This window comes from Bidens hawaiensis, unplaced genomic scaffold (genome assembly GCF_021521415.1).
Source record: "Bidens hawaiensis isolate Kalapana, Puna unplaced genomic scaffold, B.hawaiensis_p1.1 tig00016461_1, whole genome shotgun sequence".
NCBI classification, from domain to species: Eukaryota; Viridiplantae; Streptophyta; class Magnoliopsida; order Asterales; family Asteraceae; genus Bidens; species Bidens hawaiensis.
In genome coordinates this window covers 45,198-64,400 of record NW_027492509.1, presented here as the reverse complement: position 1 = coordinate 64,400, position 19,203 = coordinate 45,198, and the positions used below count along the sequence as shown (strand labels likewise).

Genomic DNA, 19,203 nt, shown 5'->3' with positions numbered 1-19,203 from the left:
GAAAATTAATCACTAAGTAATAAGTTAATCTATGTTTCATTTGTCATACATAATTAAAAATAAATCAACATTTTTATATATATACGAATTACACGAAGTACCTAAAACTTAGTGATTTTTGAAGAACATATTGATTGATTTAAACGAGATCCTTAGAAAATGGCTATATTATTCGACAGAAAGAAGACCACAACGAAAATCGTATTTCTTTTGTCGAACTTGATTTGTTTTGATTTCTCTAACGCGAATATTTGTCAGATTTTCTAAATTAGTGGGCGCATTCTTAGTCATCAGGATGGGACCACAAAGAAAGAAGTAAGCTTTGCAGTCTCTTTCACTTACTAGTCATCAAACCTATAATCTTTGAATATATTAAAGTTACAAAAATCTTCATATGCACATAACTTTACAAAGTGCTCACCTTCTGTTACCAAAATGGTGACTTTCTTGGGTGTTTTGATATGCACATAATCTATGTTTCATTTGTCATACATAATTAAAAATAAATCAACATTTTTATATATATACGAATTACACGAAGTACCTAAAACTTAGTGATTTTTGAAGAACATATTGATTGATTTAAACGAGATCCTTAGAAAATGGCTATATTATTCGACAGAAAGAAGACCACAACGAAAATCGTATTTCTTTTGTCGAACTTGATTTGTTTTGATTTCTCTAACGCTGAATATTTGTCAGATTTTCTAAATTAGTGGGCGCATTCTTAGTCATCAGGATGGGACCACAAAGAAAGAAGTAAGCTTTGCAGTCTCTTTCACTTACTAGTCATCAAACCTATAATCTTTGAATATATTAAAGTTACAAAAATCTTCATATGCACATAACTTTACAAAGTGCTCACCTTCTGTTACCAAAATGGTGACTTTCTTGGGTGTTTTGATAGGCCTACTATGAATTGAACTTGGACTGTGACATTATCTATTGTATAAATTGTTGGAGGACGGAGCCAGAAAGATTAAAAAAAATAATAATTTTTAAAGCAGAAATCTTCGTAGTCTCTTTCAATTCGTAGTCATTAAAGCTAATATATATACATGTATATGTTTACAAAAATTCATCATATGCACATAAATCTCCACACTGCACACCTTCTGTTACCAAAATGGTGACTTTCTTGGGTGTTTTGATAGGCCTACTATGTTCTATAGCCTTCTTAGCTCTATTCAAGTTCTTTCACAAGTTTTGGTGGGTTCCGATGCGCATAACACATGTAATGAGTTCACAAGGAATACGAGGACCTCCTTACAGTTTCATCTATGGGAACGCCAAGGAGATTTCCAACATGATAAAGAAATCAACAAGCTCTCCCATAGACATGTCACACTACATATTCCCGCGAATTCAACCTCACTTAGATTCATGGTTGCACATACATGGTTAGTAATATTCATTGTTCATTTGATGTACTCTTTCGAATAGGTGTCACATGTGTTTTAAATGTATGTTTTGATGCAGGAAAGAATATTCTATATTGGCAAGGTCCTCAAGCTGAGTTAGTAGTCACGGAACCAGAGCTCCTTAAAGAGATAATGAGTGTCCGAGAGATTTCGATGGGGAAACAAGACGCGATTCCTCTTTTGATCAAGATATTTGGAGGCGGTCTAGTTTTTTCTCAAGGTGATAAATGGGCAAAACAACGAAAATTAGCAACTCATGCTTTCAACGGTGAACGATTGAAAGTAAGTTCATACAAACCATAGAGATTTAATACCGAGTCAACTCATCGACCTGTGAGTTGAATGAGTTTTTGATAAGTCAAGAATATCTATTGGAGAAAAAAATATTGAGGGTTAATGAAATTCATAATGAAACATTGAAACCAATACTTTTATGCTGATTCACATGATCATTAGTCTTGATTTAGTATTTAAAATCACATGTAAAGTTATCAAAAGTCAAAACATATCATAGGAGTGTTATAACATCTATGCACGGATGTTTTTGTGCCACGTATACATGACCTTATCCTTGTGCACACATATGTTTTGAAATACAAAAAGGTATGATCCTTGAGTTGGAATATTATTGTCACGTATCTATGCTTAACTTTAATTAAACAATAATTTTGTTTATTAAAAAAATAGGTTGAGAGATAATCCAGTTTCATGATAAAAATTACATGTCAATGCATAGCCCATTTCCTTCTTATAGTTAAAGAATCAGGTATAAATGGACGAGTTGGGTCGGGTAACAATATCTGATTCGGGTTAGAACCAGCCAACTAAAGAAGAAGAAAAAAAAAGTTAATGACAATCAAAGTTACTTTACTTGTTTGTTTGGTTGTAGAACATCGTTCCAGCAATGGTTGAAAGCGTTAACTTGATGCTAAAACGATGGCAAGATGACGGAAACAAAGAGAAAGACGTCCATCAAGAGTTCAGACAAATGACATCTGAAGTCATATCAAGGATCGTGTTTGGAAGTAGCTATGAGGAGGGGAAGCAAATCTTCAAGAAGCAAGAGGCGGTAGTTCCGTTAGCAGCCAAACAGTTGTCCAAAACTCGGTTTCCTGGCTTTGGGTAAATCTACTTAATCATATGTAGGAAAATAACACAATAAAAATGATCATTTTTGTTTCAATCTTAACAGGATGATATTCAAAGATAAAGTAGATTTAGAAACCGACAAACTGCTAGTTGACATTGGAGATACCATTATGAAGATAATAAAAAGCAGAGAAAATATAAAAGCTTCAGGAAATGAAGACAAGTCCACAAATGATTACCTAGGGATACTTTTGAATGCGTATCATGAAGTTGATGACAATAATTACAAGCTTTCCATACAAGATGTTATTGATGAATGCAGAACATTTTACGTTGCGGGGCATGGAACAATCTCTCTTTTGCTCTCGTGGACTACTCTTGTTCTAGGAGTCCACACTGAATGGCAAGAGAAAGCACGCGAAGAGGTTCAAGAAGTATTTGGTAATCGAAACCCATCATCGGAAGGAATAGCAAGACTCAAGAAAGTAAGATTATTTATTAAAGGGAAACCTAAATTTCTAGTTTTGTTTACTAATTTTTTTTTTTTTTGCATATCATACAGATGAGCATGATAATCAATGAAACATTACGATTATACCCTCCATCAATATCTGCAAACCGAAAAGTCTTGAAGGAAACACGCGTTGGAGATCTGGTTCTCCCAGCAAACTTAAATTTACAAATACCAACATTAGCACTTCATCAAGACCCTGGAATATGGGGAGAAGATGCTCATCTCTTTAAACCAGAAAGATTTTCAGAAGGGATTGCCAATGTCGTTAACAACAATCCAGGAGCATTCCTCCCTTTTGGTTATGGACCACGAATCTGTGTAGGCTCCAATTTCGCGATAAATGAAGCTAAAATAACCCTCTCGATGATCTTACAACGTTATAGATTCACTGTCTCACCAAACTATGTCCATGCACCGGTTCAACTTATTACGCTTCGCCCAAAGTATGGTGTTCAGATAATGTTTCATCCTCTTTAAAACTTCACTTCTTGTGGCCACGGGCATACCCTAGGTGATCACCCAACGCCAAAGAAATTTCGTTTTTCATGTATAATATATATACAACCAAAACTCGAGTGAAACCCATTGTTTTTCTAACAATGACCCCCATAAAAATGAAAGAACATATTTAATATATCAAGAGCCCTGGGCTTGTATCTAAGCAACGTGTGTATGTGTTTTTTTAATATTGTTTTGACATATAATATCCTTTCTTAACGTAAATTTACATATAAGTCCTAATTAAGTTTATAATAGTTTTTTGAGCTACAATACTTTGTTTGGGGTGTTTGTGATTGCTTATTTTTAGCCTCCTTAGAATTTATTAGCTTTTTGAAAATATAAAAGTTGTTTGGGATCTACTTATATAATTATGAGGGTAAAAGTTGACTTAAGTCACAAAATTGTAATGTTAACTTTTCTCAAAAATTACAAGGTAAAATAAGGAATTTCAAACACGCCCCCTTAACTTAGTTTAAATCATTTATAATTTTATTATTGTACACTATATTATCTTTTCATTTTATTTGCTTCAATATTAACTAACATTTTTTTGTTTTTTTCTCTTTTTCAAAAGATATATACTTGAATCACATTTATCTTTATCATGTATCGAATAGTAGTCAAACCTGGATGTGTGTGTGTGTTATATAGGTGTGGAGGCTTGACTAAAACGAGAGTATTTTGTGAAAACCGTATAAAGACTTTAGATGATTGAAGGATTTATCATTAACCGGATAATTACATGAGAATCTCACATACACACACTTACACATAAGCCTGTCCACTTCTTAAGAGCTCTTTTCAGAGAGGAGACTCACATCATAAACATATAGGGGGTGTTTGGGATTGCTTATTTTTACTAACTTATAACTTATAAATTTTTTAAGAAGTAATAAGGTGTTTGGGATTGCTTATATTGTGAGAGGAAAAGTTTCATAAATTATACTTTTTTAACTTATTAACTTAATAAAAATTTATAAGAAGTAAAATAAGAAATCCCAAACACCCCATAGTTACAAATGAACCAAGACATTCTTTTTAATAGTAGAAGCCTATAGTCTTCCATGCTAGCCCGCTAGCCACCTCAAGTGAAGACTTCATTTAAGTGGGGTAAAATGACTTTTACACCCTCGAGGATAGATCATTAGTAACTAAACCTTTAATCCTATATATTGCCTTCATTCGTAGTTGCGCAACATTAGTAGTTGCTCGCATCATATCTATGAATGAATAAAATGTTCATTCATATATAGTTCCTTACTTTGCCGGATTAGACCATCATTCGCACATAGATAAGTACGCATATGTCACATGTGCGAATGACTATCTGCAACTACAAGTAGTCAAATACTTAACCAAATTCATCATCTACGATTGAGCATTTCCAAATGTAGCATGTACGAGTAAATTTGATTGCTTCCCTCAACTTTAGCTTTCACACACACACTTGCACGCGCGCGCACACAAACATATATTAGCTCCTCAACTTTATTTTCACGTATTTACTTTTTAGCCCCTCAACTTCGATAATGAACCTTTTGCTATTCTCACTTACATTTTTATTTTAGGTTCCTCAACTTTCATAATGAAACTTTTACGAAAACAATTTTACCACAATAATTAAACCGATATTGGTTAACTTCATGCTGCAACACGCAGTTGCTTTTGAACTTGTAATGTATTTAGCCTGCTCCGTCGAACACGTGGATAGAAATACTTGTTATTATGAATAGAAAACGTGAAAAGGTAAATGTGACTTGATCCTGAATGGCACGCATAATGGAAAGTAGAAGGTTTGTCGAACTCAAGAAATGATGTAAAAAACCTACATACTAAAGCTTTAAAAACTACAATTACTTTTTTTCTACTAGCAATCTAACATAGTGAAACACAAGTTGTGGTAAACAATATTTCTAAGAATCAATAAAATTGAGGGGAAAAAATACAATGTTGAATCAAATATTCAAATAAGATCATACAAACTCGTAATTTACTAATCACAATGACCACCCGTGATGGGTTTATAAATATGAACTTCATTATGCATAAGTGCACGCTATATTAATTGTTATTGTCATCTTAAGCTTACTTAAACCTAATCCAGTAGGATTATTGACTTTGTGAGTTTTATCTCATGATAACCGACAAGTAATTATGGATTTCGATTGAATTGCATAAGAGCTCATACATAAGCGCACCTCTTATACAGGAAACTGACTAAACGACCACCCTGTACTAGTACCTTAACCGAACATATTAAGTAGATTTTGTGGAGATAGTTAAATAACACCAAGATTTCTCTCACTTGCAATTACTCATGTGTAGAGGATTGATTATCTAGCAGACTAGCAACCTAATTCCAAGCAAAAGGTCTTCTTTTCAAGGTACAATTAGACAACTGATTGCAAGATACTATTAAGTAAGCCGATCGTACTTCTATTCACCACCAACAATAACAACCAATTATTCTACAAAACAACACAGACATACATATATAGAAATATATTTATACATATTGATACACACATGCGAAAACAAAGAATGCTACTTTGGATGCAATTTCGGTGATAAAGAACCTCCACTATAAGAAAATAGGCTATCATTGCTATAAGGATAGCTGTGGTCTTTACTCGTTCCTTCGTAACTTACTGAAGTTGATGATGATTCAGTTCCATGGCTAAGTCCCACCAAATCCATAATGCTCTCCAGCTCTTTCACGACTTCACTCATTGTTGGTCTTTGCTGTCCCGTATCTTCAACACACATAAGAGCCACATCAACGAATCTCTCCATCCCTTTGAGTTGGCTACTTAAACCAATAGTTGGATCAAGAACATCTTGTAAGTCATACAGTTCTTTATTCTTGTCCATTATAAGTATCACTTCCCTCACAATGTACCTGCCTTTTTCAATTGGATTTCTTGCGGTTATTAGTTCCAGCATCACAACTCCAAAGCTATATACGTCACTCTTTTCAGTCAATTGTTGTGTCATGTAATACTCAGGATCCATGTAACCCTGCATCAGTCAATACAGTCACAAATCACTAGAGGATGCAATTTGTACTAGTTTACATACAATTAAATTTGCACTAGTTTACATACATCTCTAACTTGTGCTAAAAGTCAACCACAACACATATTTAATTCAAAAGGGGGTGCTGACGTAGCTTGTTGCCCGCTTACCTGCCACTTTATTGTAATTGGATCCTTTTATTTGAAATGAAAATCAAAATTTAATTATTAAAAAAATCTCATAGCCACATTCCACCTCCAAATTTCATGTGTATTGACTAGTAATCCAATAAATTCATTTGTTCATATATATTATTAGAGTCTTTTGTTAACATATATGTTGAAACCACACAAGTATTAGGTGTGGGGATACTATACTAGAAGGAGCATTGTGTGTAAGAAAGAGTTACTAACCATGGTCCCTTTGACTTGAGTGGTTACATAAGTCCGATCAGCATCACTCAAGGGCTTAGATAGTCCAAAATCGGAAACTTTTGCAACTAGTCGTTCGTCTAGTAAGATATTATTTGTTTTAACGTCTCTATGTATGATCGGAGGATCAGCATGATCATGTAAATATTGCAATCCTCTTGCCGCTCCTAGGGCTATTTTAAGCCTTCGTGTCCAATCCAACCTAATGCCTGATCTCCCTGCACATATAAACGCTCTGAACCTATAAGACCAGAAAAATTAGGTGGACCTGTAGCCAATAAAACTGTTGAATATATAGAGTTTCTTTTAACCATAAAAAAAGTACAAATAATAAAAGCTCAAAATACATGAGTAGATAGGACTTCAAATATGTGTACCTGGAAAGACTATCCTTGAGTGTACCATTCACGATATATTCATAAACCAACATTTGTTCGCCTTGATCAAAACAGAACCCGATAAGACCAACCACATTCTTGTGATGAACTCTTGAAAGAAGCTCGATCTCAGTTTTAAACTCGAGCCCACCCTGTGAAGATCCTTCTTTAGCTCTTTTGATGGCAATCAACTGTCCATTCGGAAGACTTCCTTTATATACCTACACAATATTGTTTGATCATTAATGCATCTAAATCATTTTATAAAGTGTACTAACACTAACCATCCCGTATCCGCCTTTTCCTATGTTGTTAGTCTCTGAAAAATTGTTTGTGTATTTCTGAAGTTCTTCATAGGTAAAAGACCGTATTCCTTTTATCTGAGGAACAGCACCACTCCCACTGGCAGGATCCCAGAGTGCTGCAAGAGTTTTACCAAATAATTGGTCGTATGCCAAGAACACCTTTGGAGTTAATTTATTAACAAAAAAAAGATATTTGATTTATACAATTATAAGTGCAAACGTTATTTTTCATGACTACGACTGTGGGCGAATTTTGTCTAAACATGTAATTATGTTTACGTTTAAAGTGTTGACAAGTTAACAGCCATTTCTATGTGGCTAAGAGATATTAACTTGTAGTTTTGTTGAGTGTGTTTATGACAATTACCAAAGGGTTGGCTCTGTTGTGTCGCTCTTTCAACTCCATCTTTCCTACGAAAAGCATACATTCCTGCAAGAACTAATAATACCACAAACACACAACCACCAACTACTGAGCCTATGATAATTCCAGTGTTAGATGACTTATTTTTGGTGTCTTCAGTTCCTAATAGTATCCCTGCTAAATGGCATACAAGTACAAATTTAAACGCACTTCAATGATATTGTGCAAGTTTAAAGTGATAACATGAAGAAAGACATTACCTGAACAGAATTTATTATAGCTCTCAGCATCGAAAACGTAGGTGTTGAAATCTTTTTTTGGCTTGAATGTTTGATTGCTAAGTGCAAACCCGATCTCGAGAATCCCAGTCCTGTTGAAGCAACCTTGTGTGCCCAACGGGAAAACATCAAGACGGACCATAAGATAATCTTCCGAATTTCGGCTAAGATTATTTAATGATATTGAATCTATGGGGAGACTAGCGTTTTTAAAGAACCCCATCAATGAATCATGAAGGGAGATGTAAATGGTGGAATTTACTGTTGAAGAAAAAGAAGGAGCTTTGAAGGTAAAGAAGCCCGTGTATGGAAATGCACATTGACAGTTTGGGCTCGAAACACGGCCATCAACACATGAAGTAGGCGCGCAGTTGTTAAATGGTGTTGAATACGATAGATTCAATAGATCAGTGTTAGTTGTATTCGAGCAAAAGCTCTCATTATTCACACCAGATTCCGTACATATCAGATTCCCCTGCAGTCTGTAGTCACAATTTTATATGTTTTAGTCAAATAATGAGAAAAAGAAACAGAATAGATTGGAAAACCAAACCCTATGTAGTGAACTCGGAAGACACTAAATCACTTTCAAACCCCTCCTTGAAACAATATCATTTTTTTGCTATACTACCTCGAACTTTAAAAAAAAACAGAACGTACTGGTATGTAGTTACAATACTTACATTAAATCAATACTATTAAGATAATGGCGTCGTTGGGTAAAGTCCGTAATGTCATTTGTTTGAAGATCAACAAGTTCAAGTTGTGTGCTAGGATTGGAACTAATGTCCAAGGTGCCATTTATTTGGTTGTTACTTAAAACACTGTCAAAAGAACGTTTTCGAGTTATTAAACATTAGCAAGTAGAAACAATTTTTACCAGTCTAATAGATGATGTACTAACACATGTTGTAACTGAGGAAGGCGGAACAAGGCAACGGGAATTTCTCCTCCGAGGTTGGTGTTGTGCATCTTACTGCCACAAAAACATATTGGGATAAATCAATTATCCATTTCGGGCCAAGTTATATTCACTATATATCTTTAATCCAAGAACAATGATTACATGGTTGTCAAAGCATGTAGAGTTGAAAGCCATGAAGGAACATCGTATGGATCAAAAGAATTATCGCTTAAATCACTGCAGATGTGTGAAGAAAATGTGTTTATTAAGAATTTTCTTTTGAAAAACAGATGCTACAATATTTTGAGACTTACATATAGTTCAGGACGCTCATGCCTGTGAGATCGGGTATAGGGCCGGTCAATCGATTGTTTGACAAGAACCTATGAAACATAATTTATCAAACCCCATATTTGAAATGAGAACCAAAGTAAACTTATTGTTTGAGGTTACCGAAAGTTACATCTCGGTTGTATTGGTAAGATTGTTGATGTTTGACGGGACACTGCCTCTTAATAAGTTCTTATCAAGTCGTCTGATTACAAACAAGACATTCAATTAGCAGTCATATTCCAAATCGAATAGCGAATGCAAAATTAAAATCTAGTTAAAAAAGATACTCACACAACTGTAAGAGACGTGACAAGCCCGAGGGTTGAAGGGATAGTGCCGGTAAGGTTGTTGTTTTCTAGTAACCTGATAGATCAAATCAAATTAGTTCATTTTCTAGTAATCACTACATGCACTTTTCTTGTACTAATGATACGGATCTAGCTAATCGGAGAGCTAGTAAGACTCTTACTTGGATTGGCCGTGTAGAGGGAAACACGAAAGAAAAGTACCAAACACAAAGCGACTATAACTTGTCTATAAGCAGCGGATAGAAAGTACTCTAACTTAATTAACACGTTTATTTATGCCCATAGTTTAATTTGGAAAATATGGTAGTACCAACCAAGTTCAGAAAACCATATAAAAACCGCACTCGTATAATATTTTCCTCATTCAGTATAATGTCAACTTTTTTTAAGAATTCCATCGTGATTATTTTCATGTTTCCGCTCTATGCCAATTAATTATTTAAAGGATAAAGAAACTTACAGATGAATTAGTTTCATATTAGAGTTGAAGAGCCTAAGTGGAATATCACCTGAAAGCTGGTTGTCTCCCAAGTGACTGAAAAGGGTAAAACATTAATTAGTGACCATTTGTTTTACGATCAACGGAAAGATGAAGCTTAAACATACAAGTGTTTCGCGTGAGTTAGGTTATCAAGACCGGGCATTGTCTGGCTTGAAACTGGTAAGCTCTCATTGAGATTGTTCGTTGATAGATCTAACCAAACAAGATTCTTTAGATTGCCAACTGAAGGTGGAATGCGTCCAGTAAAGCTGTTTGAATTCAGAGATCTATGCAACACGTACCCATAGTCAAGACTTATGTATGAGCAGATAGTACTTACATAATAAACAGGTTGGATCAACTAGTTTCATTTTATACAAGTTTGTTTGAATTCATCTAAAATATTGTTTGTATAGTTAGTTTATTAATTAGTATGCATATGGTTGACCGACCTTTGGCAATGCCCACTGGTTGAAGTAACTACTTTTGATTTTTCTTTAATATATGACTTAAAACTATTGTACTTTTTAAATAAAATATGAATTCAAAATTAGTTTAATTCTTTTTTGTCAATATTATATTTTATAGGGTTGGGTCAAATACAAATGAAATTAACGTGCTAAACTTGAGAATCAAGTAGAGTAATTATATATACAAGTAGAGTAATTATGTAATTACATTATTTATCATAGAGTAATTATATAAATACTTACATAAATACTCTACTTGTATATATAATTACTCTACTTGATTCTCATATTTAGCACGTTAATTTTATTTGTACGTATGTTAACATTCCCCTATATTTTATTCAAAAACTAAATTAATATATTACGACGTGAAAATTATTTTATTTTGCAAAAAGTTGGTTATAATAAATTTTGAATGTTGATAAAAATAATTAACAAAACTATATGTTCAGATTTTTAGAAAGAAGTTCAATACTGTAAGTTAATTATTTTGTTAAATAAATTATTCAGTGAAAAAATAAATTCTATATCCGAATGTTGATAAAAATAATTAACAAAACTATATATTCAGATTTTTAGAAAGAAGTTCAATGCCGTAAGTTAATTATTTTGTTAAATAAACTATTGAATGAAAAAATAAATATTGAATTTTTAAGTATTCTTACTTTAATCTAAATTTAGTTCTCCTAAAACAACAAAATTCATTTATTTTGTGTATATTATCCATTTCTTTTTTGCTGTTTGAAATAAAACTCAGCCCCACCCCTCAATTCAATTAATTGATTTATTTTAACGGTTAGTAATGCATAAAGGAAATTTCTTACAAATAGACAAGACTTTCAAGGTTCCTAATGGTTTCTGGAATTGGACCATTGAAGCTGCAACCAACTAAGATTCTGAAAATACAAGAGTAAATGTTGAACTTTATTATTAACAAACACTGCTTATTTTTATTTTTAAAAACAAATTACATACAAGTTTTTTAAGTTCTTCAGATTTCCGATTTTGGAAGGGAGTAATCCACCCAAATCTTTATTGTAAGATAGATCTCTATATACCAAAACAATACAAAAAGATTGCGGAGATGATGACAATCGAAGTACCCGATCGAAACTACATAAAAACTTATGACTCACAGAATCTCTAACTCGGTAAATTGGTCGATGTCTTCTGGAAGCTCACCGCTCAATTGCATGCTCGACAAGGTGCTGAAAAGTTATGTCAACCAATAAATGAATTAGCATAATCACACTTTTGTTACTAAATCACTTAATAGGTGAATGTTAAAATGGCATCTCTTTGAACTATTTTGAAGATAATTCAAATGTCTAAAATCAAATATTTTTGCATAAGTTCTACTAAAATTATTACACTTATGAAATTTAACACATTAACTATAATATTTGCCAACTCTAGTAAAAAGAAAGGCTTCACATTTTAGTCACACGACCGTTTGTGCAAGTGATGCCTTTCCAACTGCCAACAGTGCACGGATCCGAATCATCATCCCAGGTGGGTGGTGTGTTCTGCCAAGCATTCAACAGAGTCTGAAGATTGCCAACTAAACCGTACGAGTATAACAATATTGTCATTCATCTAACTGATACTTGTTAAACACAAAATCGGTAAAACGAAGAGCAATAAAGTAAAAGAAATGAACTTACGATCGCTATCCTGAGCTGATAGTATTGGAATGATTATGCATATGATTAGAAGTAACTGCTCAACTTTTGCATCCATCTTTTGAAGTAAATGCATATTGTTGTAAGAAAACCTTAACCACATAGACCTAATAATGCATATTCCAAATGACAAGTTTTTGTTACTAACACTAGTTTAGTCCACAGAAGATACAAAATGGGAAAGACTTGGGTAGTCAGCTGTGTTGGCTTGTTGTAAGAATTTGGAACAGCCATTTGTGTGTTGACATGTGGTGAAAACTTCTAAACTTATCCCATGTGCTCTGGAATGTGTGGAACTTTGCTGTTTAGGAGTCATTTATCAATTATTTTAGGAATAATAAATTTCGGATTTGTAATAAGTGGTCATATTGATTTTTGAAATTTTATACATCCCTTTGAAGGATATAAATGAGTTAAATGGGAGGTCTAGGATATAAATCTCAAATAAAAAGGGTATATACTTCCATATTATATAACACTTATTAGATTACATAACAGATTTCTAGAAGACATAATGAATTGTAAAGATCCCCCAAATTCTTGATTACACCAAAAGAAGTTTTATGAATTGTAAAGATCCCCCAAAGTTTAGTGGCCTGACTTTTATAGCTCAAAATATTAATAAAAAGAAAGAATAATCGTGGATATTTGATTGCGGAGCCACCGATACATTGAGTTATAATTATCAGATTTTACCACACAAACAAAGCCTACAAAATCATGTATACATGCCGCAAATGGAGAAATAATGAGAGTAAAGAGCATGGAAACAATTGAAATTTCTTCAACACTTAAACTTCATAATTGTCTTTATGTTACTTCTAGACCATCACATAAACTTCTTTCAACAAGTCATGTAACAAAAGAGTTAAATTGATCGGTCCTCATGCATCCCACTTTTTGTATTTTACAGGATATTATGACGGAAACGATCATTGGGTGTGGCACTAAAAGACAGGGGTTATACTATGTGGATGAAGTGACTCAAAGTGGTATCGCAGTGTTATATCATGGAGCGTACAGTGTGTGAAGCCTTGCTATGACATAGGAGATTGGGACATCTGTCAACCAGTTACTTGCATATTTTATTTCATGTTTTATTTCCTTTTAATCATAAGACACGTTTTGAGACTTGTGTGTTAGCTAAAAGATAGATCAGAAAACTTTCAAATCAAATAATACAAGGGTTGGCTTACCTTTTTCGTTACGTATGGGGTCCAGCTCCAGTCATTGGGGAAAAACCTTCGTTCTTTTGTGATTTTTGTGGATGATTGTACACGAATGATCTTGGTGTACCTATTAGAAAATAAATATGAAGTCTTTGAGAAATTTAAAATTTTTTATACCATGGTCTAAACCTAGTTTACCTAGTTTAAGACAAATATTCAAATTCCAATCAGATAATAAAGGGAATAGAAGGTATAATCATCAAACCACATGCCCTCACTCTAGAACAAAACAGTGTTAAGGAACGAAATAATCAACTAATGTTGGAATAACTCGAGCCCTCCCAATAGAATCAAGGGTTCCAAAGGTCTTCTGGACTGAAGCTCGTGTTTCTGCCGCTTATCTTATTATCATCTTGCCACTCAAATCCTAATAAAAAAACCCGTTACATGTCTTTTCAGAAACAACTAAATCTCCTCCTATCCTTAATCTTGAACCCAAAGTTTTTGGATGCACTGTTTTCGTCCACATACCCGAATCCAAAATAACTAAACTTGATTCATGTGCTGAAAAAAGTGTTTTTGTTAGATATTGAGTAAGTAAAAAGGATACCGATGTTACAACCCAAAAACTCAACACATGTTCACCACTATGAACTGTGATTTTCTTGAAACCGAATATTTGACCCTAATCATGGGATGTAATGCAAATGATAGCCAATCTCGCTGACCCTTAAAATATTTTCATTGTTTCATCAACATATTCATTCCGAGACTCATTCTCCGTTTGAACCGCTTGCATGCTTTATCTGAAAATATATGTAATAAAATATTAGTAAAATTAATTGAGTACATAAGTTAGTTATTATATTTAAAAACACTAATATTAAATTGTAAATAGAAACACACAACAATGCCTAAAACTCCACATTTTTTATAAAGCCAATATGCCTTTCAACATACCATTATTGCACCTCATATATTTGCATCAGTTATGAGTTTATAATGAGTGTTAGGCAGTTCACTATCTTTCCAAACATTTCTTGATAAAACGACCATATTTCTGGCCTGGTTCTAAACATAATTCAATCAAAAACTTATATACACTTGCATAAATGAGAAAATAAATATAGAAAAATGAATCAAGAAGCATACAAGCCAGTACACCAAGAACTGATAGGTGCATGCTTTCCATAGATCAATCCAATGTCTTATTGAATGTTTTTAACTATTGGCTTCTTTCCATGAACCTAAAATAAAATAAATGCAATATGTAGCCTCTTTGATTCATTTGGATTGCTAGTCTGTGATTTATCTCAAAGAAGTCAAATCATGAAAACTAATGAGTATATTTCACAAATGGTCTTTGTAGTTTGAAGCAATTTACGAATTTGATCCCTAAACTTTAAAATTTAAGAATTTGATACCCAATTTCAACGGTTTTTTTTTTTTCAAAGATGGCCCCTTATACAAAGTTGGTGTCTAAACTTTAAATTTGGTGGATTTCCTCTGATTGTGTTTTTACTTTCAAAGATTGTCCTTGTGGTTTGGGGAAAACTACAAGTTTGGTCCATAAACTTCAAATTTCACAGCTTAGCCCCAATGACATCATTTTTGCTTTCAAAGATGGTTTTTACTAGGGGTGTTCAAAAGTATCTGAATTTATATCCGAATTATCCAATAATCTATCTGGAAAATTTATAAAAAGGTTGTTTTTTATAGGTTGAATATAGTTGGTTTGTGTTGTGGTTTTAATGTTTTATGTGATGATTGTAAGATGAATTCGAGCTAGGGAAGAAGTTGGGTGACCGAGCTTTTGGTGTTGTTTGGTAGCATTGAAGATGGTGGTGGTATGATGGTGGAGGTGTATGGTGGAGATGGAGGTGGAGGTATTGAAGATGAAGGGATGCAAATTAAATGTTTCAGTTAATGTTATATGGATGTAATACGAATGTGATAAAATGACAATATAGTCATTTCAGTTTTCCGTTGGATAGAAGTTAGAATGAGGGGCTCAAAGATACGTGCCGATAAACCATAGGGACTCATTTCGGTCATTTTAACTTTCATGGACGCAATGCGTGCACGCCTAAAAATCACTGGGACATAGTGTTTCTATATTTTTGTGATTATGTTTTAGATTTCTCTATGAACTTTATTAAGTTATATTTTAAAATTTATTTTTCGAATGTTTATAAGAGTTTTGCTATGGAATTAATTAAATTATTTTCAAAATATTATTTTCTAAGTTTTGCTATGAATATTGATATGGGAAATTATAAACTATTTTAAATATTGGTTTTCTCGTGTTTGCTACAAATTTTGCTACCTTATCATACAATGTTCAACCTATTTTGAAATATCAATGTTTTCGATTTAGTTACGAATTTTTCTACGGATAGTTACAAACAAGTTTCAAATATTAATCTTTTCAGTTTCACTACGAATTCTGCTACCGATTTTATTAATTTATTTTCATAAATTTTTATTTACTCACTTCAATACGAATATTACTACAGATTGTTATAAACTATTTTTAAAATATTGATTTTCTAGATCTTGCTATGAAATTTTGCTACAGATTTAGCTTGCATTTTATGGAATATTCGTAGTTAAACAGTAGCAAAATTTGTCCATGGCTAATTCATTACAAAATCATAACAAAATTTATGACAAACTTTTTATAACGCCTTTAACTAAGGGAATCTCAAAAGTTGGATTTACACATGCATCATAGTTCTTAAACTTTGAATTATACATTAATATAACAGAAAATATAACATAATTGTCATAAACTTGTCTGAAAGTTAACATAACAAAACTAAACACAATATAACACATTAACAAAATTGAAACGGCTAAAATTGGTCAAAAGTATATGAAGACACCGAGAATTTAAAAGAACCATGCTATGTACGTTTACATTTAGTCTTAATTAATTATAATTAGTTAATTAATATTACATCTTTATCTCTCATATTAAAGTAACTTTTAATGTTTGCAATTTCTTACAACCGAAAGTCTACGGCCTACTACCTAAAGACAAAATTTCATGAAGTACGTTTTTGACTATTCACCATTTTGAGCTATACCAGTAAAAAATTGCTTGCTATGTGGTCTTAAGTGACAGTATACTAAAAAATATATACATTTCATACATACATAGCAATGGTTCTTTCAAAATTAGCTATGTCTAAAATGTGAAAATACATTTAATTAATGAATCACTTATTTTTCATTTTTATACAATTTTTTCCTACATCTTTCAGGCTTGCGAAAACAAAAGAAACTTCAGGTTTACGGCAAAGTCAATCGTTTGTATTTGCAAGTGGCATCAAAATGGTATCGGCAAAAAAAGGATTGTATATCTACAGGTGTCCTATAATGGCAATTGTTTGTATTTGCAAGTGGTGTATTAATTGAATTGATTGAATTGATAAATCGTGTATGATTGAATATTTGAATATATAATGTATTTTTATTTACTTTGAATTGTTTAAAGAACTAGTTTGAGGTCTGCGTATTACACGGGTAATTGTTGAAAGTTTTAAACTTTAACAATTACATTAAGTGAAATACATTCAATATCATGATCATATATTGTTAATACAATTACAATTTACATTAATATTATAGAAATCACATAACTACGATTACACAAATATGTTACAAGAGAGTAAAACTTTCCTTGTACACTACATTTGTGATTGCACTGGTCGGTATGCACTGGTTATCAAAAATTAAAATCTTTAGTTATGTCTCTTTATAACTTTTGATAAGGTAACATATAGGTCTGCTTATAACTTTTCTGTGTGACAAGTAAGATTCTTCAAGTACACACCAATCCTAGATAAATGATAATGTGACAAGTAATATCCCAAATGATTTCTGAAAAACGAAAATAGTTGAATGAGACTGAAACGGATTTTTTGGTTTAACGTTTTGAATGCTTTTAGTAATTAATTTGTCTGATAAGGTATATTAAATTAAATATATTTAGATGTATAAAAAAAGTATAAATCAAGCCATAAAATATATATTTCTGAACCATTTTGATCTGAGTTATGGAAGAAAATATTGAAAATTTAATATTGATCTTTTTATTGCTAAACCCCTTTATACTACAAAAAGATATATAAATAAATAAAAAATAATTCATATAGTAAATCGTTATACATATGGATTATATTATAATGTTCAAGATATATATAATAGGTATTTTCCATGTTTGCAATATTATACATAGTGTTTGAAGAAAAATAAGAAAAATACACATTTTCCTGAGTTCAAATGCGTACGAGAAAAATTTAAATCCAAATTTGAAACCAACCATATAAAAAATTATGCACTGCTGTTCGAATCTAGTTTAAAAACTATTTGTAATTTAACATACAAATCCAAATTTTTCGACAACGATGCACCTTTACCTTATTTAATTTGCAGTTAGGTGTGAGTTTAAAATTTTATTCCAAGAGGCCTTCAACTTCAATTTTGATTTTTTATTATTTCATAATTAATGTTAATAAATGAATTGATTAAGATTTACATTTAATAAAAATATTGAATTGATATATTAAAATGATTTAAAAGATAAGGACCATATATTGAAATGGTTTAAAAGATAATAACCATAAATTAAAATAGGTTGAAAAAAATGTGAGGATGGCTAAAACATTGACAAGTGACAAGAATGAGGGTTATTTATTAGAATAGATAGATATTTGATTCCGCCAACTAACTGCCTTGTGCTAGCAATCAATATTTAACTAGCCTTGATAACATATAATACATTTTTAACATATATTTAACATTTTTTTACGTGTTAGGAAGGTTTGTTATATGACATGTCATTACCTATTTTAATTGGCAAATTGTGCTTAAAAAGTAAATTTTATGAGATTTTCTCATGTGGGGTATGTATTTTTTATTAACACCATATGTATCAAACATTTTCATATTGTTATGTCACGGGTGAGTGCTTCTCTCATAACTTTAAGTTTCATCAATCATACACTATCATGTCATTTATAAAATCTTTTAAACACAGATAGCACCGCTTTCAACTACTCTGACATCATTTCTATTTTTAAACATAAAAATAAACATATAAAATAAAATAAACCACTACTTTATTAATATTTGAACATTACATTCATTAAATTTTCGAATATTTATCATGTCATCAATCATAGCACAAGGCTATTATAAAATCTTTTAAACATAGATAGCACCGCTTTCAACTACTCTGACATCATTTCTATTTTTAAACATAAAAATAAACATATAAAATAAAATAAACCACTACTTTATTAATATTTGAACATTACATTCATTAAATTTTCGAATATTGTGAATTTCCTATGAAGAATGTTAGTTGTTAAAAAAAAAATTTGTTGCTTGAATTTTTATTTTTGCCATGAAAAATGTTGGTTGTGTGTGTATTATGGTTTGTGTGCGGAGAGAGGTAAAATTGTTAATTGGTTTTAAATAATTTTTTTTTTATTTGTATTACTCCGTAATATTCAATGGCTAGCAAATAGCAACCCAGCTCCAACGGCTATTAC

The 19,203-nt window shown here is 32.0% G+C and overlaps 2 protein-coding genes across 2 annotated transcripts; one reads left to right on the top strand and one right to left on the bottom strand.

Annotated features, from left to right (window-relative positions):
- Positions 1-1,053: 1,053 nt before the first annotated feature.
- LOC143551557 (cytochrome P450 CYP749A22-like) lies at positions 1,054-3,643 on the top strand. The gene is made up of 5 exons (XM_077041961.1): positions 1,054-1,400; positions 1,480-1,703; positions 2,311-2,543; positions 2,614-2,995; positions 3,073-3,643. The coding sequence occupies exons 1-5, from the start codon at positions 1,127-1,129 to the stop codon at positions 3,499-3,501; spliced, it is 1,542 nt and encodes a 513-aa protein (XP_076898076.1). The 5' UTR covers positions 1,054-1,126; the 3' UTR covers positions 3,502-3,643.
- Positions 3,644-5,920: 2,277 nt separating this feature from the next.
- On the bottom strand, positions 5,921-12,795 carry LOC143551556 (leucine-rich repeat receptor protein kinase HPCA1-like). The gene is made up of 19 exons (XM_077041959.1): positions 12,456-12,795; positions 12,226-12,352; positions 11,928-11,999; positions 11,767-11,841; positions 11,616-11,687; positions 10,447-10,608; positions 10,301-10,375; positions 9,824-9,895; positions 9,663-9,734; positions 9,514-9,582; positions 9,362-9,436; positions 9,200-9,271; positions 8,979-9,119; positions 8,278-8,777; positions 8,021-8,191; positions 7,633-7,769; positions 7,349-7,569; positions 6,954-7,206; positions 5,921-6,543 (listed from the first exon to the last, which is right to left on the bottom strand). The coding sequence occupies exons 1-19, from the start codon at positions 12,574-12,576 to the stop codon at positions 6,070-6,072; spliced, it is 2,961 nt and encodes a 986-aa protein (XP_076898074.1). The 5' UTR covers positions 12,577-12,795; the 3' UTR covers positions 5,921-6,069.
- Positions 12,796-19,203: the final 6,408 nt, after the last annotated feature.